Source organism: Nerophis lumbriciformis, linkage group LG26 (assembly GCF_033978685.3).
Source record: "Nerophis lumbriciformis linkage group LG26, RoL_Nlum_v2.1, whole genome shotgun sequence".
Lineage (NCBI taxonomy): Eukaryota > Metazoa > Chordata > Actinopteri > Syngnathiformes > Syngnathidae > Nerophis > Nerophis lumbriciformis.
In genome coordinates, this window is record NC_084573.2 from 28,867,708 (window position 1) to 28,892,500 (window position 24,793).

General features: G+C 37.7%; 1 protein-coding gene across 2 annotated transcripts in view; it reads right to left on the minus strand.

Moving 5' to 3' along the window:
• Nucleotides 1-18,538: 18,538 nt before the first annotated feature.
• Nucleotides 18,539-24,793, minus strand: part of slc24a4b (solute carrier family 24 member 4b) — a 131,875-nt gene continuing 125,620 nt past the window's right edge. For both annotated transcript variants that reach the window (XM_061987056.2, XM_061987055.2), the window contains exons 14-17: nucleotides 22,779-22,893; nucleotides 22,600-22,712; nucleotides 22,452-22,517; nucleotides 18,539-20,538 (exon numbers count right to left, since the gene is read on the minus strand). In XM_061987056.2, the coding sequence (XP_061843040.1) occupies nucleotides 20,389-20,538; nucleotides 22,452-22,517; nucleotides 22,600-22,712; nucleotides 22,779-22,893 (444 nt within the window). In that variant the 3' untranslated portion in view covers nucleotides 18,539-20,388. The remainder of the gene's footprint in view (nucleotides 20,539-22,451; nucleotides 22,518-22,599; nucleotides 22,713-22,778; nucleotides 22,894-24,793) is intronic.

Genomic DNA, 24,793 nt, shown 5'->3' on the forward strand with positions numbered 1-24,793 from the left:
ATATATATATATATAAGAAATAATTGACTTTCAGTGAATTCTAGCTATATATATATATATATATATATATATATTTATATATAAATAAAAGAAATACTTTAATTTCAGTGTTCATTTATTTACACATATACACACACATAACACTCATCTACTCATTGTTGAGTTAAGGGTTGAATTGTCCATCCTTGTTCTATTCTCTGTCACTATCTTTCTAACCATGCTGAACACCCTCTCTGATGATGCATTGCTGTGTGGCACACACAAAAGTGCTTTCATCAAATGCACTAGATGGCAGTATTGTCCTGTTTAAGAGTGTCACAACATTGCTGTTTAGACGGACTGCTTTATTGTAGACGTTCTTTATATTGTGGGAAAGCGGACTCAGGTCCGCATGGAGCTGGAGGGGGCGTGGCCTCCAGCTCCGCTTGAATTTCGGGAGATTTTCGGGAGAAAATTTGTCCCGGGAGGTTTTCGGGAGAGTCGCTGAATTTCGGGAGTCTCCCGGAAAATCCGGGAGGGTTGGCAAGTATGGCCGCGGCACACTAGTGTACCGTGGGATATTGTCTTGAGGGCCGTGGGAGATTATGTAGTTTCACCTAATTGGGTTAAAAATATTTTTTGGCAAACCGGTAATTATAAACCGCAAATAAAGTGCCGTTATTGAGTGTCTGTGCTGTCCAGAGCTCGGCAGAGTAACCGTGTAATACTCTTCCATATCAGTAGGTGGCAGCAGGTAGCTAATTGCTTTGTAGATGTCGGGAACATGGTTTGTCGCGATCACAATATGCGGGAGGCAGCGTGCAGGTAAAAAGGTATCTAATGCTTAAACCAAAAATAAACAAGAGGCGAGTGCCGCTAAGAAAAGGCATTGAAGCTTAAGGATGGCTATGCAAAACAAAACTAAAACTGAACCGGCTGCAAAGTAAACAAAAACAGAATGCTGGACGACAGCAAAGACTTACAGCGTGTGGAGCAGCAGACGGCGTCCACAAAGTACATCTGTACATGACAATCAACAATTATCTCCACAAAAAAAGATAGCATCCGCACAACTTAAATCTTGATTGCAAAGCAGGTGCGGGGAAATAGCGTTCAAGGAAGACATGAAACTGCTATAGGAAAATACCAACAAAATAGGAAAAGTCTTCAAAATAGGAGCGCAAGACAAGAACTAAAACACTACACACAGGAAAACACCAACAAACACCAACAAACTCAAAATAACATTGTGTAAATCGTAAATAAAAACAGAATACAATGATTTGCAAATCCCTTTCAACCTATATTCAATTGAATAGACTGCAAAGACAAGATACTTAACGTTCGAACTGGAAAGCTTTGTTATTGATGCAAACATTAGCTCATTTGGAATTTGCAATATGTTTCAAAAAAGCTGGCACAAGTGGCAAAAAAGACTGAGAAAGTTGAGGAATGCTCATCAAACACTTAGTTGGAACATCCCACAGGTGAACAGGCTAATTGGGAACAGGTGGGTGCCATGATTGGGTATAAAAGCAGCTTCCATGAAATGCTCAGTCATTCACAAACAAGGACGGGGCGAGGGTCACCCCTTTGTGAACAAATGCGTGAGCAAATTGTCAAACAGTTTAAGAACAACATTTCTCAACAAGCTATTGTAAGGAATTTAGGGATTTCACCATCTACGGTCCGTAATATCATCAAAGGGTTCAGAGAATCTGGAGAAATCACTGCATGTAAGCGGCAATACCCGTGACCTTCGATCTCTCAGGTGGTACTGCATCAAAAAGCGACATCAGTATGTAAAGGATATCACCACATGGGCTCAGGAACACTTCAGAAAACCACTGTCGGTAACGACAGTTTGTCGCTATATCTGTAAGTGCAAGTTAAAACTCTACTATGCAAAGCCAAAACCGTTTATCAACAACACCCAGAAATGCCAACGGCTTTGCTGGGCCCGAGCTCATCTAAGATGGACTGATACAAAGTGGAAAAGTGTTCTGTGGTCTGACGAGTCCACATTTCAAATTATTTTTGGAAACTGTGGACGTCGTGTCCGCCGGACCAAAGAGGAAAAGAACCATCTGGATTGTTCTAGGCGCAAAGTTCAAAAGCCAGCATCTGTGATGGTATGGGGGTGTATTAGTGCACAAGACATGGGTAACTTACACATCTGTGAAGGCACCATTAATGCTGAAAGGTACATACAGGTTTTAGAGCAACTTATATTGCATCCAAGCAACGTTACCATGGACGCCCCTGCTTATTTCAGCAAGACAATGCCAAGCCACGTGTTACATCAACGTGGCTTCATAGTAAAAGAGTGCGGGTACTAGACTGGCCTGCCTGTAGTCCAGACCTGTCTCCCATTGAAAATGTGTGGCGCATTATGAAGCCTAAAATACCACAACGGAGACCCCCGGACTGTTGAACAACTTAAGCTGTACATCAAGCAAGAATGGGAAAGAATTCCACCTGAGAAGCTTAAAAAATGTGTCTCCTCAGTTCCCAAACGTTTACTGAGTGTTGTTAAAAGGAAAGGCCATGTAACACAGTGGTGAACATGCCATTTCCCAACTACTTTGGCACGTGTTGCAGCCATGAAATTCTAAGTTAATTATTATTTGCAAAAAAAAAAAAAAGTTTATGAGTTTCAACATCAAATATCTTGTCTTTGTAGTGCATTCAATTGAATATGGGTTGAAAAGGATTTGCAAATCATTGTACTCCATTTATATTTACATCTAACACAATTTCCCAACTCATCATATGGAAACGGGGTTTGTATAAACAGTTTTAGTTATATTGTAAAACTTACAAAACGTTGCTTGGAGTGATGAATGGAAAATATCCAACGCAGAAGCTCCTCGCCACAAGACAGCCAAAGAATCCGGGTCACGGCATCAATTGTTCGGATCCCACCTTCTCCACTGAAAAGTCCTCCCACGTTCTTTTATTCTGAGAATGTCTGAATAAAACGAGATGACTACAATAGAAAAATTAACAATCCTACAAAAAGAAGTAAGTACAAACCCGAGCAATACAAGCGCTTGAGAGAAATGGTCGCTCTTCACTAGGGTTGGGGGAAATAATCCATCTTTAGATGCATCGCAGTTCGAACATGGACGATTATAGAATCGATAAGTAAACGTCAATAATCGATTTATTTATTGTAAATAAAGTAATGCAGACAGTTCTAAAATGTGACTGACCGAGAGATCCGACCAATTTTCTATTTGCAGCCTTTTGAGGTAAATATGAACATTTGGTGGTAGTGGGGGGGGGGGGGGTGTATATTGTAGTGTCCCAGAAGAGTTAGTGCTGCAAGGGCTTCTGGGTATTTGTTCTGTTGTGTTTATGTTGTGTTACGGTGCGGATGTTCTGCCACAATGTGTTTGTCATTCTTGTTTGGTGTGGGTTCACAGTGTGGCGCGTATTTGTAACAGTGTTACAGTTGTTTATACGGCCACCCTCAGTGTGACCTGTATGGCATTCACTTGTGTGTGTCTAAAAGCCGCATATATTATGTGCATACTTGCCAACCCTCCCGAATTTTCCGGGAGACTCCCGAAATTCATTGCCTCTCCCGAAAACCTCCCGGGACAAATATTCTCCCGAAAATCTCCCGATTTTCAGCCGGAGCTGGAGGCCACACCCCCTCCAGCTCCATGCGGACCTGAGTGAGGACAGCCTTTTTTCACGACAGGAGGACAACAGGGTGACAAGAAATAAATCATCCAGACTAGAGATAAATTGTATTATTATGTTTATCTTACCTAAAAATAAATATATTTATTAATTAAAAAAACTAAATACATTTGTACTATATTTTGCTAAAAACATCAAAAATTAATTGTATTTTTATTTGTATTTTTTCTGACTCATTATTACATCCAGCCATAGAATTATACATTAAAATAAACATATTTGAAATAATTAATTTGAAATGATCATAATAATTCATTTAAAATGACCATATTTAATTATTAAAATAATTGCTTGTTTATCAACAACTTTAGCATTTTATTCATTACATTTTGAAGCTCTCAGAAGCCAAGTTATGTTATATTCCTTAATATTTAGTTATGCAAGTTTGAAGTATCAATTATCTAAACACAGTTTTGTTTGCATATTTTCAGGACATATATATATATATATATATATATATACATATATATATATATATATATATATATATATATATATATATATATATATATATATATATGAAATACTTGACTTGGTGAATTCTAGTTGTCAATATACTCCTCCCCTCTTAACCACGCCCCCAACCACGCCCTGCCCCACCCCCGACCACGCCCCCCACCTCCCGAAATCGGAGGTCTCAAGGTTGGCAAGTATGATTATGTGACTGGGCCGGCACGCTGTTTGTATGGAGGAAAAGGTTGTAGAGGACGCCAAAGGCAGTGCCTTTAAGGCACGCCCCCAATATTGTTGTCCGGGTGGAAATCGGGAGAAATTCGGGAGAATGGTTGTCCCGGGAGATTTTCGGGAGGGGCACTGAAATTCGGGAGTCTCCCGGGAAAACCGGGAGGGTTGGCAAGTATGAGTATTAGCGGTGAATGCAAATTTGGCCCGCGGGCCAGAGTTTGACACCCATGGTGTAGACTGTAGAATTATTTCACCATCGTTAGAAATGTGAAGAATAGGGGCATCATTTGGTACTGATCCTAATCAGGAAGCCTTGGTGGAGGTCTTCACTCCCAGCAGGATGTACTAACAATAAGCATCAACGAGTCTGTCAAGCCGCAAAGACGCAGGCGATGGAAGACAAAGTTGCAGGTAAAAGGAAGTTATCCAAGCGGAGATTTCAGCGTTGTTTGGATACCAGAAAGTTGGGATGGGTTCAATCAGAGGTGCTAGCTGGCCGAGGGGTCTCATTAGGGAGCTGGTCAAGGCACAAGATCACAAACCCCCTAAGTGCAGGCTCATTAGGAGCAGGGTGCGTCCATGCTGGGACTGTGGACGTCCGTCGCCAAGAACATGCTTGGAATTCATAACCAAAACATGTGTTGCAGCATAAATGTGGCTTTTGGCGCTCTTATTGTGATAGTCACAAGTCAAAACCAACACCAATACCTGTGCCAAGGTTGGATTCACTTGGCCAAAGCGAGCAAAGGGAAATGAATGCTGATTCAACATTGCCCCCTGCTGGTGACAGGGATCTTATTACAAAAAAATGTTTTCCAACGAGTCATTGTAAAAGTGTCTTTAAATATTGTATTATTCTATTCATGTCCATGGTCACAAAGGGGGATGGAGCCTATCCCAGCAGACTTTGGGTGGGAGATGGTGCAGATATAGACTGGGCAAACAACTAACCAACATTTACTCTCATTTTAGCACAGTGGCCACAATGGAGGAAAATCGATTCCCACGTGGGCCGGACTGGTAGAATCACGGCATAATAACTTACAAACACCGTTTCCATATGAGTTGGGAAATTGTGTTAGATTTAAAAATAAACGGAATACAATGATTTGCAAGTCATTTTCAACCCATATTCAGTTGAATATGCTACAAAGACAACATATTGATAAACATTTTTTTTTTTGCAAATAATCATTATTAACTTTAGAATTTGATGCCAGCAACACGTGACAAAGAAGTTGGGAAAGGTGGCAATAAATACTGATAAAGTTGAGGAATGCTCATCAAACACTTATTTGGAACATCCCACAGGTGAACAGGCAAATTGGGAACAGGTGGGTGCCATGATTGGTTATAAAAGTAGATTCCATGAAATGCTCAGTCATTCACAAACAAGGATGGAGCGAGGGTCACCACTTTGTCAACAAATGCGTGAGCAAATTGTTGAACAGTTTAAGAAAAACCTTTCTCAACCAGCTATTGCAAGGAATTTAGGGATTTCACCATATACGGTCCATAATGTCATCAAAGGGTTCAGAGAATCTGGAGAAATCACTGCACGTAAGCAGCTAAGCCTGTGACCTTCGATCCCTCAGGCTGTACTGCATCAACAAGCGACATCAGTGTGTAAAGGATATCACCACATGGGCTCAGGAACACTTCAGAAACCCACTGTCAGTAACTACAGTTGGTCGTTACATCTGTAAGTGCAAGTTAAAACTCTCCTATGCAAGGCGAAAACCGTTTATCAACAACACCCAGAAATGCCGCCGGCTTCGCTGGGCCTGAGCTCATCTAAGATGAACTGATAAAAAGTGGAAAAGTGTTCTGTGGTCTGACGAGTCTACATTTCACATTGTTTTTGGAAACTGTGGACGTCGTGTCCTCCGGACCAAAGAGGAAAAGAACCATCCGGATTGTTATAGGCGCAAAGTTGAAAAGCCAGCATCTGTGATGGTATGGGGGTGTATTAGTGCCCAAGACATGGGTAACTTACACATCTGTGAAGGCGCCATTAATGCTGAAAGGTACATACAGGTTTTGGAGCAACATATGTTGCCATCCAAGCAACGTTACCATGGACGCCCCTGCTTATTTCAGCAAGACAATGCCAAGCCATGTGTTACATCAACGTGGCTTCATAGTAAAAGAGTGCGGGTACTAGACTGGCCTGCCTGTAGTGCAGACCTGTCTCTCATTGAAAATGTGTGGCGCATTATGAAGCCTAAAATACCACAACGGAGACCCCCGGACTGTTGAACAACTTAAGCTGTACATCAAGTAAGAATGGGAAAGAATTCCACCTGAGAAGCTTAAAAAATGTGTCTCCTCAGTTCCCAAACGTTTACTGAGTGTTGTTAAAAGGAAAGGCCATGTAACACAGTGGTGAACATTCCCTTTCCCAACTACTTTGGCACGTGTTGCAGCCATGAAATTCTAAATTAATTATTATTTGCAAAAAAAAAAATACAGTTTATGAGTTTGAACATCAAATATGTTGTCTTTGTAGTGCATTCAATTGAATATGGGTTGAAAAGGATTTGCAAATCATTGTATTCTGTTTATATTTACATCTAACACAATTTCCCACCTCATATGGAAACGGGGTTTGTAAAAGTAAGGACAGGTTTATATAGTTTTGTTTCAATTTGGTCAACATTCTAAAATGTACACATCGCAAATAATCCTCTTGGCAAAACACTTCAAGTTAGTTGAAAAATCTGAGGGGCAAAAATGGGTGCAGTTTCAAAAACACTATGAATACAATGAATTCAGACTTTGAGTGTATTTACAAAGCCGTTAAACGTTAAGCACTTACGCAACTGCCACAACACATTCATTCATCATCAATCAAATATTACAATTATAATATAAACAAAACAATTATCAGAATGACACCGTAGCCAAAATCAAGGTAGCGTAACTACAAACTTAACCAATGTGAACATGCTAGATTTGAGCATAAAATAAAATGGAACAAACAACAGATGTCGAAAAACACATTTTTACAATGGAGTTCGGGGTGCGCATCGTGCATTTAACCAATCGCAAGCGCTGCACGGAACTCGAACTACAAATATGACGGTCATGTTGACTTAAGTCAGGGGTGTCCAAACTTTTGGGGGACTAAAAAAAAATTTAAATAAACGTATAAAATAATTTTATACATGTGAGTATATTTTATGTATATTAAGATAATGGATGTATGATTAATAATTAATATAGCTGTATATTAAGAGTATGTGAAAGTTTTACTTCTACCTTGTTTATTTTTGTGACAACCTCCTTTAAATTTTTGTAATCAATCAGAAATATCAAGCAGCTAAAATGCACCAAACATGAATAAGTGTGGAGAGTTTTTTTTTAATGTTCCCATCATGCTTTGCAGTGGGTTTAAATGGGTGTAATGTTGAATGTTTAATGGTGCATGGACATTTTTAATTAATGTCCACAAAGTTCAGTGAGCAAGTTGCGTTGACATTTTATTTTATTTTTTTTGCAGCATGACTCGAGGAGGTTGTTTGCATTTCATTTTTTATTTCTATTCAGAGAAGGATTAAAGGTCATTGACATGAATTACTCAAATTGTCCCCTTGGTGGCGACACAATAGCAGCATCAAATGTGTCAGACTATTAAACTGAATGCAATCTGCCTGTATGTATGTATATATATATATATATATATATATATATATATATATATATATATATATACAGTGTTGGGACTAACGCGTTACAAAGCAACGCGTTACTGTAACGCCGTTAGTTTCGGCGGTAACTAGTAATCTAACGCGTTATTTTTTATATTCAGTAACTCAGTTACCGTTACTACATGATGCGTTACTGCGTTATTTTACGTTATTTTTTATGTAGTATCGGCTAGAAACTGAGGATCTGAGTGTGTTTTATTCCAGCGAAACAGAGACGTGCTTCTGATTCTTCCTCTGAGCTCTCTGTGTGTGCGTGTGACTGTGTGTCTGAGTGTGGGAAGGGGAGGGGAGGGGAGGGGAGGGGAGGGGGGTGCGCAATACAACCGTTGGCCAACAAAAAAGTAACCACAGAACACTATACGCCTATACAGTATAGTGTTCTGTGGTTACTTTTTGGTTGGCCAAGCGGACGTGACGACAGGCTGTCCCCACTCAGATCCGCACAGACCAGGAGGGGTGTGCCTTAAGTCCGGCTGGAAATCGGCAGAAATTTGGAGAATGGTTGTCCCAGGGAGAGGCAGTGAAATTCGGGAAGGTTGGCAAGTATGAGATATTCTCACTTCTTTTCTTTTGTCGAGCACAAAGAAAATAACATTTTAGTTAAATGTAAGTTGTGTCTTGGATCAAAGATCCCGTCTACTGCCCAAAACAACAATTCAAATCTGCCTGGTTAGGCTCTGTGTATGTCACGTGTGCCTTCCTTAGGTGAAGCCAGCTTTACAGCTATGTTGTTGATTGATTGATTGATTGAAACTTTTATTAGTAGATTGCACAGTACAGTACATATTCCGTACAATTGACCACTAAATGGTAACACCCAAATAAGTTTTTTAACTTGTTTAAGTCGGGGTCCAGATACAGATATATACTCTCAAATATATACTAACATCATAATACAGTCATCACACAAGATAATCATCAGGGTATATACATTGAATTATTTACATTATTTACAATCTGGGGTGTGGGATATGGAGGGGGGGGGGGGGGGGGGGGTTAGGTTTGGTTGATATCAACACTTCAGTCATCAACAATTGCATCATCAGAGAAATGGACATTGAAACAGTGTAGGACTGACTTGGTAGGATATGTACAGCAAGTAGTGGACACAGAGAGAGAGATCAGAAAGTATAAGAAAAAATGTCTACATTTGATTATTTACAATCCAAAGAGGTATTATGTGGAAGGGAGGGTGTTAGTTTAGGGTTGTAGTTGCCTGGAGGTGTTCTTTTAGTGCGGTTTTGAAGGAGGATAGAGATGCCCTTTCTTTTACACCTGTTGGGAGTGCATTCCATATTGAAGTGGCATAGAAAGAGAATGAGTTAAGACCTTTATTAGTTCGGAATCTGGGTTTAACGTGGTTAGTGTTAGTGTTAGTGTTAGTGTTATTATGCTGTTTGTTACTTATGTATGTTATGTTGCAGCTATTTAAAATAGTTTTGTCAATTTGTTCTGTCCTGACATAAATTGGCCCTTTGAAACATATCTTTGTCTTTGTGTGTTGTATGTAGAGCACATTGCTTAGCAGAGTTCAGTGATGCAAATGTATGTCAAGTTGATCAACAGATTGTATTATTCTCCAGTGCAATAACAGTACTAAAATGAAGGCTAAAAGGGCATTAATGGGAGCTTTAAAAAAAAAAAGTAGAAGAAGTAACTAAATAGTTACTTTTCACAGTAACGCATTACTTTTTGGTGTAAGTAACTGAGTTAGTAACTGAGTTACTTTTGAAATAAAGTAACTAGTAACTGTAACTAGTTACTGTTTTTCAGTAATTAACCCAACACTGTATATATATATATATATATATATTGTATGTATATATATATACAGTATATACATACATACATACACATACATATATATATATCTATATATACATATATATATATATATACACATACATACATACATACATACATACATACATACATACATACATACATACATACATACATACATACATACATACATATATATATATATATATACACATATATATATATATATATATATATATATATATATACATATATACATACATATATACACATATATACATACATATATACATATATACATACATATATACATACATACACATATATACATACATATATACACTTATATACATATATGCATACATATATATACATACATATACATATATATACACTGGTATATATATATATATATATATATATATATATATATATATATATATATATATATATATATATATATATACATACATAGATATACATATAGATAGATAGATAGATAGATAGATGTTGCCTTAAAGGAGGGCTCATATTTTAGGGCACCAAGGCAAACATTATTTTCTTTTGAGGCAGGGGCTCATAAAGTGCAGTTACATCTTATGGCCTTCAGGTGCCATCTTTCAACATTTCAATATATATATATATATATATATATATATATATATATATATATAAGAATGTTGAAAGACATTGAAAGATAGCACCTGATGGCAGGGGCGGGCCGTGCGTTTCCCACTTAGGCTTTCAGTGATGTCCGACTTCAATAATAACCTCTCAAAAAGCCATCATTTACGTCACCACATGACCATTGCTGGAGAAATACTATGCAGAAACACTTGTACGCACTACTATCTATTGAATCACATCAACAGTGTACAAAACGGGTTATTTCCTGGCGCATTTAAAAATCAATTAAAACGCATCAGCAATCACAACATAACTTATGTGGTACTGTCAAAATTAAAATAGCAAAAAAACATATTAAAAGTGAAAAAATAAAATATTTCAACTCACGATTCGACGCGTCGTTTAAGCCAGTGGTACCCCTCGTCGTCGGCTGTGCCAAAACAGCTGAGCTAGCTTCACAGCTGGGCTGGCTTCCTGGGGTTGGTCGTCATCGTCTCACAAAAGTTTCTCTTCGAATATCCTTCTTGAAAATAGCCTTGCAGTAGTGATGGGTCCGGCAACACCGATGCATCGGCGCATGCGTCGAGCTCATAGAGCAAAACCCTGTGTCGGTGCGCGTACCGCTTTTAGAAAGTCACGTGACCGATCATGAGCTGTTTTGGTCACGTGACCGATACGCGAACTGTGTCGCACTGACGCCTCCTCTGTGCCCTGTGAGCGGCTCTTTTCTACAGCCGGTGAAATAATAACTAAGAAGAGCAATCGTCTAAAATGTAATACGTCGGAAAAACTTTTTTTTTTTTTTTTAATAAAAATGTGTAAAAAATAAAATTAAAAAAATTCCCAGTCCATAATCATCCACAACACGTTCTCTTATCTTTCCATGTTATGATACATGTTCACATTATTTATTGACTGTATCTAAAAAAGATAAAAATATATTTTTATTTAAATGAAGATATGAAATAATCCTAAATGAAATACAATGACTTGGTTTATATTATTGTATATACTAGGGCAGGGGTCACCAACGCGGTGCCCGCGGTCACCAGGTCGCCCGTAAGGACCAGATCAGTCACCCGCTGGCCTGTTCTAAAAATACCAGTGAGCTGCCTCTATTTTTAAAATTGTATTTATTTACCAGCAAGCTGGTCTCGCTTTGCTCGACATTTTTAATTCTAAAAGAGACAAAACTCAAATAGAATTTGAAAATCCAAGAAAATATTTTAAAGACTTGGTCTTCACTTGGAATAAGCGGTAGAAAATGGATGGATGGATGGGTCTTCACTTGTTTAAATAAATTCATTTATTTTTTACTTTGCTTCTTATTACTTTTAGAAATACAATTTTAGAGAAAAAATACAACCTTAAAAATGATTTTAGGATTTTTAAACAAACATACCTTTTTACCTTTTAAATTTCTTCCTCTTCTTTCCTGACAATTTAAATCAATGTTCAAGTAAATTTATTTATTTTTTATTGTAAAGAATAATAAATATTTTAGCTTTTGTTTTTTCGACGAAGAATATTTGTGAAATATTTCTTCAAACTTACTATGATTAAAATTCAAAAAAAATATTCTGGCAAATCTAGAAAATCTGTAGAATCAAAATTAAATCTTATTTCAAAGTATTTTGAATTTCTTTTAAAATTTTTGTTCTGGAAAATCTAGAAGAAATACTGATTTGTCTTTGTTAGAAATATAGCTTGGTCCAATTTGTTTAATATTCTAACAAAGTGCAGATTGGATTTTAACCTATTTAAAACATGTCATCAAAATTCTAAAATGTATCTTAATCAGGAAAAATTACTAATGATGTTCCATAAATTCTTTTTTAAATTTTTTCAAAAAGATTCAAATAAGCTAGTTTTTCTCTTCTTTTTGTCGGTTGAATTTTGAATTATAAAGAGTCGAAATTGAAGATAAACTATGTTTCAAAATTTTATTTTAAATTTTTCTTGTTTTCTCCTCTTTTAAACCGTTCAATTAAGTGTTTTTTTCATCATTTATTCTCTACAAAAAACCTTCCGTAAAAGGGAAAAAAAATGTACGACGGAATGACAGACAGAAATACCCATTTTTATATATATATATATATATATATATATATATATATATATATATAAATGTATTTATTTAGCTATTCTTGTTTAAATCACACTTACGTGTAACTTACAAATGACAATATATTTATTTATTTAAGTGTGTATCAAACTGGTAGCCTTTCGCATTAATCAGTACCCAAGAAGTAGTTTTTGGTTTCAAAAAGGTTGGTGACCCCTGTACTAGAGCATAAAATCAGTGTCAGTTGAGTCGGTCCATAGGTTGCCTGTAGGGATTTTTAATGTCCAGCAGATGTCAGTATTTAGTGACACAGTATGACACAGTATCTATACAGTTTTGCAATGTGTCGAAACGCTTCATGATGCCTCATCAACCCATCACTACCTTGCAGATATATTTAACTGCGTTAACAATGGTGTTTAGTTGAAGATATCATGTTAAGATTTCCCTCTGTCCGGCCATTGACATGTGTAATGATCTTGTTGCTGTGGAACACACCTGTGATTGAAGGTCATACTTACACAACAGCCATACATGTCACACTAAGGGTGGCTGTAAAAAAAAAAACACAACACTGTCATAAACATGTCCCATATAGTGAAAGTACACTAAACAACAATGACAAACAAATTTTGGGAGAATATTTGCACCGCAAGACAACATAAACATTACAGAACAAATTCCCAGAATTCCTCGCAGCACCCACTCTTCCTGGACACTACGCTTTCTGCTAAATTGAAACTTGTGATTGGATACTCACTTTGGAATGACAAGTGGGTATCCAATCACAGTCTCGTTAACATCAGGCTACTTAGATCAGCTACTGTCAACAACTTGTGTTCTGATTGGCTATCGCAACTGTCTCTCAACTCTTTGTGTTGTCAAATTCATCCGCTACCGGTCCCGATGAGTATCCAATCACAGGACGTGTAAATGTCACGTTCAACGTGAGGCCAGCTAGAAGGCCTTACTGACAATAACTCGTGATCTGATTGGCTATCGCAATTATCTATCAACTGTATGTGCCCGTTCACTTACAGCTTCACGGACGCCCGCATTGTTGATTCTGAAGGCCTCCGGCAGATTTCACAGAGCATGGCAACATAAGCTAGCTGAATTCTGATTGGATACAAACTAAAACTAAAAAGAACAGCACTGGAAGGAGCATAATATGATATGAAGAGAATATGAATACTTTTAGATATTTAGGGAAAGTAAATAAATAAGTAATTGAATCTTTAATTATGATCATGGTTTCTGGTTATGTTAGGCCAGCAGAGAAGGCCTTGTGGCCCTTACGGCACAACACTATATATATATATATATATATATATATATATATATATATATATATATATACTTAGTAGTGATCAAAAGTATACATACACTTGTAAAGAACATAATGTCATGGCTGTCTTGAGTTTCCAATTATTTCTACAACTCTTATTTTTTGTGTGATAGAGTGATTGGAGCAAATACTTGTTGGTCACAAAAAAACATTCATGAAGTTTGGTTCTTTTATGAATTTATTATGGGTCTACTGAAAATGTGAGCAAATCTGCTGGGTCAAAAGTATACATACAGCAATGTTAATATTTACTTACATGTCCCTTGGCAAGTTTTACTGCAATAAGACGCTTTTGGTAGCCATCCACAAGCTTTTGCTTGAATTTTTGACCACTCCTCTTGACAACATTGGTGCAGTTCAGCTAAATTTGTTGGTTTTCTGACATGGACTTGTTTCTTCAGCATTGTCCACACGTTTAAAGTCAGGACTTTGGGAAGGCCATTCTAAAACCTTAATTCTAGCCTGATTTAGCCATTCCTTGACCACTTTTGACGTGTGTTTGGGGTCATTGTCCTGTTGGAACACCCAACTGCGCCCAAGACCCAACCTCCGGGCTGATGATTTTAGGTTGTCCTGAAGAATTTGGAGGTAATCCTCCTTTTTCATTGTCCCATTTACTCTCTGTAAAGCACCAGTTCCATTGGCAGCTAAACAGGTAGTACTAAATAGTACTACCACCACCATGCTTGACGGTAGACATGGTTTTCCTGGGATTAAAGGCCTCACCTTTTCTCCTCCAAACATATTGCTGGGTATTGTGGCCAAACAGCTAAATTTTTGTTTCATCTGACCACAGAACTTTCCTCCAGAATGTCTTATCTTTGTCCATGTGATGTCAGAGATATATATACACATATATATATATATATATATATATATATATATATATATATATATATATATATATATATGAGAGCAGACATTGAACAGTAAGTTATTTTTTTGATCAGTGTTGTAGTTTGTATTTGTTGTTTAGCACTTAGCAATACTGTAATTTGCTGGATCTGCTCATTACTAAAACTTGTAGCTCATCCTCCTTATGTTCAGGCTCAAAAATATAAGGTTCTGGATCATCCTATGCTCCGAAGTAGTCTTTGTTGTGGCTCATGAAGTCTGTCAAGATTATTAGTAGCGTTGTTGTAGAAGGGAAAAGCGAATGTTATGATGCGTCTGTGAAATGAATACACCGCCGTATGCCAAAAAAAAGAGCAAAAATCAATAAATATTACAAATTATGAATATTACTACATTACATATACTTACGGCGTGTATATTAAACGGAGAGTTTGGGACATTCAGAGTGCTTGGTACTGTACGTGAAATAGAGCCCAACTCATTGGCTCTATTGTTAGCTGACTTTTGCTAGTGTTAATTTACGATTTAGAACGATAACAAAAAGAAAAACGTGTATTCTTATCTTACATTAAGATTGTAAATGAGAGGCAAAATTCCCCAAAAAAGTGCAGTTTAACATAGGTAAAAATAATTACACAAAAGTAGCACCTGTCCTGTAGCTGCAACTCTATCTGCCTCCCTTGGCCCCGACTTTATAGCCAAAAAGTGGAGAGAGAAAAATGGTATATATGCTATAATACAACATTTCAACATTGACTTCTTGAGTCTTCCTTTTGTGATCGTGACAGACCTAAACTTGGCGACGATTTAAAAGCTCAGGAAGTTAAAGTAAGTTGAACGATGCGGACACGTTTGTTACTGGATACTTTCTAATATGCTTCTGCCTCGGAGACCTTGTATGTGTAAGCAATATGTACCTTTTTTCATGTTGACAAATGTGCTGTGTTACATCGCAATATTGTTCAATTATCATTACATATGCTTAACTTGTGTGCTTAGCTGTTGTGTAGGTGCTAGTTCTTAATAACCTATAACGGGGGTCAGCAACCCGCGGCTCAAGAGCCACACGCGGCTCTTTAGCGGCGCCTTGGTGGCTCCATTAATTTTTTTTTTTAAATGTAAGGAAATGGAAAAAAAAATAGGGTGAAAAATATGTTTTTGTTGTAATATGGTTTCTGTAGGAGTTTGTGTTTATGCTGTACTGATGAGAGTATTTGGCGAGCGCCGTTTTGCCCTACTAATTTCAGCGGCCCTTGAACTCACCGTTGTGTGGATTGTGACTCAACAGTTTGTTTACATGTACAACTTTCTCCGACGCTGCCACAGAAAGACGTGTTTTACGGCACTCCTCCTTTGTCTTATTTTGTCCACCAAATGTTTTATGCTGTGCGTGAATACACAAAGGTGAGCTTTGTTGATGTTATTGACTTGGAGTGCTAATCAAGCATATTTGGTCAGTGCATGACTGCAAGCTAATCGATGCTAACATGCTATTTAGACTAGCTGTATGTACATATAGAACCTTTATTTAACCAGATAATTATAATATAACTTATCTGGTTAAATTAAGGTTATATGTATGTACATATTGCATCATTATGCCTCGTTTGTAGGTATATTTAGTTCCTTTACTTACAGTATGTCCTCTGTGTATTTAATTTGTATCTGCATGTCTCATGACACATTATCTGTATGTAATATTGGCTGCATTTCTGATAGTTGTTTGTGCGCCATGTTGTTCCAGACCACAGCAAACATTACCTATCTTGCAAAGATTGTAATAAATTCATTAGAAGAAGATAGCCTGCAGTTTCCTTTAACTTGGACACACACATCTATAACTTTGGCCATTTTAAGCCAGTAATTTCCAGAAGTTATCTCACCTTCTGAGAAGTTTTACTAATGTATTCCCAATGTTGTAAAAATGTGTAGAATAAATATTACATTTCAACATTTCTGTCAACAAAGATTTGCGTCAGCGTGCGGCACATGGTCATTTTGATAGTAGGCTGATATAGACACTTACATCATGTGTTGCCTTCATTATTACACTTATATAAGTCTTTTAATTTTTTCCGGCTCCAGACCGATGACTTTTTTGCATTTGAGGTCCAATATGGCTCTTTCAACATTTCGGGTTGCCGACCCCTGACCTATAGCTTTAAAAAGTTGGTTTTGCATAATAGGACCCCTTTGATATGTCAATATAGTTAACTTTTCGTCGTACACCTCAGACATAACGTGATATTTCAAACATGTTAAATGTTATCTAGCTAACATTAACATGCTACAATACTAACATTAGCATGCAATTTATTTATTTTTTGCCAATTTTGCAGCAGTAAACCTCAAACGTACAACTTGGTATTTCAAAAATGTTAGCTGTTAACACGCTAATATTGTTAGCCAATTTTGTAGCTGTACACCTCAGAGTCATAACTTGGTACTTGACACATGCTAACGTTTTTTTTTAGCCAATCTTGAAGTCGTACACAGAGACCTAACGTGGCATTTTAAACATGCTAACTGTTAGCAATCTCACGTTAACTTGCTACATTAACATCAGCATGCTAATTGTCTTAGCCAATTTTGCAGCGGAAAACCTCAGATGTATATAACTCGGTACTTAACACATGCTAACTGTTAACAAGCTAACGTCAACATGCTACTATGTTAACGTTAGCGTAGTAGCATTTTCAGCCAATCTTACAGTTGTACATCTCAGTCATATAACCTGGTACTTTCAAAGATGCTATCTTTTAGCAAGCTAACACTAACGTGATATTATACTAACATTAGCATGCTATTTTTCTTAGCAAATTTTGTAGCGTTAAACCTCAGATGTATATGACTTGGTACTTGACACATGCTGGCTGTTAGAAGGCTAACATTTTCATGCTAGCATGCTAATGTTTTCAGCCAATTGTGCAGCTGTACACCTCAGACATAAATTGGTACCTTTAATTCCTTTTTCTTCCCGTCTACATCCGCACCTTTTAGAACGTTTACACGTGGTTATGAAAAATAAAGGCTAACGCTAAATTAAGTCAGCAAGTTTTGATTTCATACTCCTTCATTCACAGTTAAACAGAAAAATGGTATGTAAATTATCAAAAAACTTTCCGTTCTCTGAGTTCCCAATGAACAGACAAGAGGCTGTATTTTGTTGCACCAAGCAAAGGCTTGGAAAATTCCATTGTGTACAATGGGAGGAGACGGGAGGGGGTTATCTATTGTCATCGAAGACCTGCCCAGGCTGAAGCCAGGACCAGCCCAAGCCCGAGGCATCTTTTTATTTTGTGTTAATGTGACTGAAAACAATGACTGTTTACATACTCCCCATTCCTTTGGAAGCAGATGTTGTGTAAACAGGGAGTGTTCAAATAAAGGAGGAGACGTAAACCTTTTTCGTCAGAGCGTGCTAAGACACTGTAAGAGGTTACAGGTCAATGGCGTCTCTTTTCAATTGAGTCCAAATTTAATTCTGCCTCTGTTTGATTCTTTGCTTCTTGTCTTGTTTAATAGATGTCATCAGTGTTTGAACCTGACAGTTATTGGTATAAAAACACAAATATATATTTGCTAACCATTTTATTTACAGCTCAAAAAGATGTTTAATCGAGTAGACGCTTTTAGGAAAGCATGCCAGTGCAGCTAGTAAGTGTGCCACACGCTCACTTCCCCATCACTTGTAAAACATGAGGGGGGAAATAAAAGCACCTTTGCGTAGTGTGCGGAATACAACCTCAATAGTTTGATCTTAAAAACAAACAGGAACAATTTTGCCGTTTTATTTTTTTTTCTTCACATTATTGCTTTACATTAAAATGCATTGGTTGGATATGTCCAGTATAGCAAGACAATACATTCATATAAGTTATACAGTATATATATTTTTTTAAGTAACTAACTTTACATTAAATATATATCTTTTTTTTTTTTTTTTAATTCTCGACAACAACTGCCACATCACATTGAGCTCACAGTGCATCAGGTCGCGTTCAAAGAAAAAACTCCTGGCGGTCAGCGTTCCTCGACGTGTGCGTGCTTGCTTTTGTACACTTTCTCTTCTTTTTCCTGTCCTCTGCGGGGCGGGGGGTGGGTGGAAAAAAAAAAACTCATCCGGCAAGAAAGATAAAGAGCAGGTGTATAAAGTGTATCTACAGAGGAGCATCTTAAGGGGGTCCAACTTTGTTTGTCCTTAAGTGCTCTCATGCAGGCCCCTCTCTTAAAGTGACAGAGTCCCCCTTCCCCCCCCAAAAAAAAATCATAGAGAAACTCCAGCTTTCGGATGCAAAAAAAAAAAAAAAAGACTTCCTGCGAGGCCATGTTTTTCCAGAAAAGTCCCACCTTTGGCTCAGTTCAACAGCAATCACAAAAACAAAAACAAAAACAAACAAACAAAAACAACAACCTGTGAGCTCACACAGTAGTACTGGACGGGACAACATCGTCATGGCGACCTGGCAGGGCCTCTCGTGTCACTCTCTCTCTCGCGCACACACGTTACATTAAGATTGCATAAATTGCATAAATTCAAATATTCACGCCCCCACACCCACCAGACCTCGGCTCCTTTTCTCGCATTTTAGCAACAAATTATTGTGTAGCTGCCGATTTATTCCATTTTTGTTTGTTTTGTGTGTGTGTGTGTGTGTGTGTCTGTGTAAAACTAGAGATGCACCGGGAGCAATCAGCATTTTTATTTTTTTTCCTTTGCTGTGCTTCGAAAGTTTGGGGTGGGTGGGGGCGGTACTGCATTTAACGTCCCAGCATGCACTGCAGACAAGAGGCGGGTGTGCTCATGGTATAGATTCAACAAGCGTGGGGCCACACACACACACACACACACACACTCTGACAACACACACACTCAGAGAAGGAAGCACTAGTTGATTGAGAATGAGTGTTAAAGTGCAGTATCTACATACCACCGCAAATTCAAGACCGTAGCGCCCCCTGGTGCTGTCCCTGATGACTGACTAATGCTGGGTTTGGCACCCTCTGCTGGCCGTAGGACGCAATAGCAGACAGTCAAGCTCCGCCTCTGCATGGAAAAGTGCAACAGAAGCCATGGCTGAATGACGACAGCGCCCCCCTGTGGTCGCTCGTATCTATGAAAAAAAACGAGCTTCAAGTTTGGTTTTTTTTGCAATCAAAAAAAAAAGGTGAGAAAACAAAAGTTGCAGGTGATTTAAGAGTCGGAGAGTGTCTTAATTCCTGGCGTCACAGGTCATGCCAGGACAGTGAAGTCCATGCTGGAGCTGCCAAAGACAAGGCCCGCCTCCAGGGGGGGTCTTAAAGAAAAATAAAGTGTGCTTGTCTCTTTGGGTCCTGGAGTTCTCGGTAAACCTTTTTGAGGATTCTTCCGTGGTGTGACGCGAAAAGACGGGTCTGGAGACATGCGAAGTGGAAAGATTTGGACAAAAAAAACCCGCAGGAACAGGCAAGGCCCCGAACCAGCATGAAGGTCCGCCCCCTGCCGTCGGTCCGTAGCCAGGGGACACGGCTCAAGTGTGCCACCCGGTGGACAAACGTGGGACTGAACAATACGAGGGGAGAGAGATAGGTCCGAGGAGGAGGAGTTTGGGAGCTTTTTTCGGGGGGTGGGGGGTGTCCTGGCTGCGTTAGTCCTCGAAGCACATGGGCAGGTTGACGAAGGTGAAGACGTTGTACTCGATCATGACCGAGAAGCAGAGGAAGACGGCGTACAGAAGCAAGGCGTAGATGCCCAGCTTGGGGTCCAGCCTCCACTTGTTCAGGTGAATCCCGAGAACCTGTGCATGGTCACAACACAAAGTTACAAATTAATTCATTTTTGCATCAGAATTTCCAATGGTGATTAATCGCAGTAAAGTATTTGCTTTATTAGGGTTAAATGTGTTCCTATATTTTCGTTTTTACACTAACCATAATGTAAAGGTTCAAATAGGGCAGTTCCATAAAATAGATTAATCAAATGTTAATTTTAATTTTGTAGCTGTACACCTCAGAGTCATATAACTTGGTACTTCCCACATGCTAACTATTAGCATGCTAACTTTTTTTTTAGCCAATCTTGAAGTCGTACACTTCAGAGACACAACGTGGTATTTCAAACAGGCTAACTGTCATCAAGCCAACGTTAACATGCTACTATACTAACATTAGCATGCTATTTATTTTTTTGCCAATTTTGCAGCAGTAAACCTCAGACAAAGAACTTGGTATTTGAAAAAAAGCTAGCTGTTAGCATGCTAATATTTTTAGCCAATTTTGTAGCTGTACACAGAGTCATAACTTGGTACTTGACACATTTTTTATCATGTTAGCGTGCTAACTTTTTTTAGCCAATCATGAAGTCGTACACCTCAGACATAACGTGGTATTTCAAACAAGCTAACAGTTAGCAAGCTCACGTTAACTTGCTACTATATTAACATTAGCATGCTAATTTTCTTAGCCAATTTTGCAGCGGTAAACCTCAGATGTATAGGACTTGGTACTTAACACATGCTAACTGTTAAGCTAACAACATGCTACTATGCTATCATTAGTATAGTAAAATTTTTAGCACATTTTATAGCTGTGCATCTCAGAGTCATATAACCTGGTACTTTTAAACATGCTAACTGTTAGCAAGCTAACATTAACTTGATACTATACTAACATTAGCATGCTAATTTTCTTAGCCAACTTTGCAGCGGTAAACTTCAGATGTATAGGACTTGGTACTTAACACATGCTAACTGCTATCGAGCTAACAACATGCTACTATGCTAATATTAGCATAGTAGCATTTTTTGTGAATTTTATAGCTGTACATCAGTCATATAACCTGGTACTTTCAAACATGCTAACTGTTAGCAAGCTAACATTAACTTGATACTATACTAACATTAGGATACTCATTTTCTTAGCCAATTTTGCAGCGGTAAACCTCAGATGTATATAACTTGGTACTTAACATATGCTAACTGTTAAGCTAACAACATGCTACTATGCTATTACTAGCATAGTAACATTTTTAGCCAATTTTATAGCTGTGCATCTCAGTCGTATAACTTGGTACTTTCAAACATGCTAACTGTTAGCAAGCGAACATTAACTTGATACTATACTAACATTAGCAAGCTAATTTTCTTAGCCAATTTTTTAGCGGTAAACCTCAGATGTATAGAACTTGGTACTTGCTAACTGTTAACAAGCTAACAACATGCTATTATGCTAACATTAGCATAGTAGCATTTTTTTTGTGAATTTTAGAGCTGTACATCTCAGTCATATAACCTGGTACTTTCAAACATGCTAACTGTTAGCAAGCTAACATTAACGTGATACTATACTAACATTAGCATGCTGAATTTTCTTAGCCAATTTTTTAGCGGTAAACCTCAGATGTATATGACTTGGTGCTTGACACATGCTAGCATGCTAACATTTTCAGCCAATTGTTTGATTGATTGAAACTTTTTATTAGTAGATTGGACAGTACAGTACATATTCCGTACAATTGACCACTAAATGGTAACACCCGAATAAGTTTTTCAACTTGTTTAAGTCGGAGTCCACTTAAATCTTGTGAAGCTGTACACCTCAGAGACATAACTTTGTACCTTTAATTCCATTTTCTTCCCGACTACATCTGCCTTGCAATTTAACTTGCATGTGTAGAAGGTTAAACGTGGTTATTATAGAAAGAAGAACTCACTGTGAGGGCCACAGAGCCCAGCAGAAGCACCACTGAATACAAAAGTCCCCGACTGTTGATCATCACCTGGAACGGAACAAAAATGTCGACCATGCCAACTCGGTGTTCAAATAACGACACGATCAGAGCACAACAAAACATAACGGACCTCGGATCCGTAGTCCACACACATGGTTTGAATAGCCCAGGGGACCCCGAGTCCGACCAGGATGTCAAAGACGTTACTCCCAATAGTGTTGGACACGGCCATGTCTCCCAGACCTGCAAGGCGAGACAGGTCGGACATGTTGTTGTCGGACAGGTTCTAAATGTTGGCGACGACATCACCTTGGCGAGCCACGATGAGGCTGGCGATGCAGTCCGGCACGCTGGTGCCCGCTGCCAGGAAGGTGATGCCCATGATGACGTCAGGGATGCCCAGAGTGTAGCCAATTATAGTCACCTGCAAGAACACAATCGGGGCTTTTTTTTATACGGCAAAGCACATCTCAACCATGCACACAACATATTGTTTGTTATTGTCTGTACATTAGGTACACCTGTAAAAAAAAAAAAAAAAGCAATTTTAAAGAGGGGTGTTCTGAAATTTAAATACCAACAAAAAAACTTAAAGTGGAAATAAGGCTCTACTTTTTCTTTTAAAAGGCACATATGCACACTCTGCTCTCATGAAACGTCTCAACTGCATATGCCAGATATTTGAAATTGTTTCTTTTAGGTAACGCAGTAAAAGTAAATTACATTCATCAGAGTAATTCATACAGTAGCCTGCTTACAACCAGATTAGTTTGTGAAAATCGTTTGTATTTAAATATGGTAGCATATCAAAAAGGATACAAAAATTTACTTTTACGATTACTCAATTTATTATTACAAATCAGGAGAACTGCAGTAATTCTAACTAAATAAAGAGGAAATAAGACTCTACTTTTGCTCTCATGAAACATCTCAGCTGCATATGCCAGATATTTGAAATTGTTTTTTAGGTAACGCAATAGAAGTAAATTACATTTATCAGAGTAATTCATACACTAGCCTGCTTACAGGCAGATTAGTTTAATGTGAACATCTTTCATATTTAAGTATGCTAGCATATCAACAAGGATACAAAAATAGACTTTTACGATTACTCAATTTATTATTAGAACTCAGGAGAACAGCAGTAATTCTAACTAAATAAAGTGGAAATAAGTCTCTACTTTTCCTTTTAAAAGGCACATACACACACTCTGCTCTCATGAAACGTCTCAACTGCATATGCCAGATATTTAAAATTGTTTCTTTTAGGTAACACAATAAAAGTCAATTACATTCATCAGAGTAATTCATACAGTAGCCTGCTTACAGCCAGATTAGTTTAATGTGAAAATGGTTTATATTTAAGGATGCTAGCATATCAACAAGGATACAAAATAAACAGTCTTTTACGATTACTCAATTTATTATTACAACTCAGGAGAACTGCAGTAATTCTAACTAAATAAAGTGGAAATAAGGCTCTACTTTTGAACAGGCTCCGCCTTTTAAAGACACAAGACTGGACGGCGTGGCGAAGTTGGGAGAGTGGCCGTGCCAGCAATCTGAGGGTTGCTGGTTCAATCCCCACCTTCTACCATCCTCGTCACGTTCGTTGTGTCCTTGAGCAAGACACTTCACCCTTGCTCCTGATGGGTCCTGGTTAGCGCCTTGCATGGCAGCTCCCGCCATCAGTGTGTGAATGGGTGAATGTGGAAATAGTGTCAAGGGAGTAATTTTTTTTCTTTTTTTTAAGCAGTCCAATCACTAATTCGAAAAATTAGTGATTGCTTATAAAAAAGAAAAAGAAAAAAGGATTACACCCTACATGTATGTGTAATATATATATATATATATATATATATATATATATATATATATATATATATATATATATATATATATATATATATATATATATATTTATATAAGTGTGTGTGTGTATATATATGTATGTATGTATCTGTTTATATTTTATTTTATTTCTGATTATTATTATTATTAATGTATTATTATTTCTTTTTTGTTTATTAATTATAGTATTTGTAGATATTACTTTGGTTTTTTTTGCGGTTTTTTTCTTTTTGGGGGTTTGGGGGGTGGGTGGTATGGTTGGGATATAAACAAAAAATATTTTGACATTTAGGGCATACAACAGATATATGATGTATGTGAATATGATGTAATGGATAGGAATGTCTGATGCTGGATGTCAATAAAAATAAAACGAAAAAAATACAGGAAATAGTGTCAAAGCGCTTTGAGTTCCTTAAAAAAAGGTAGAAAAGTGTTATACAAGTATAACCCATTTACCATTTACACATACA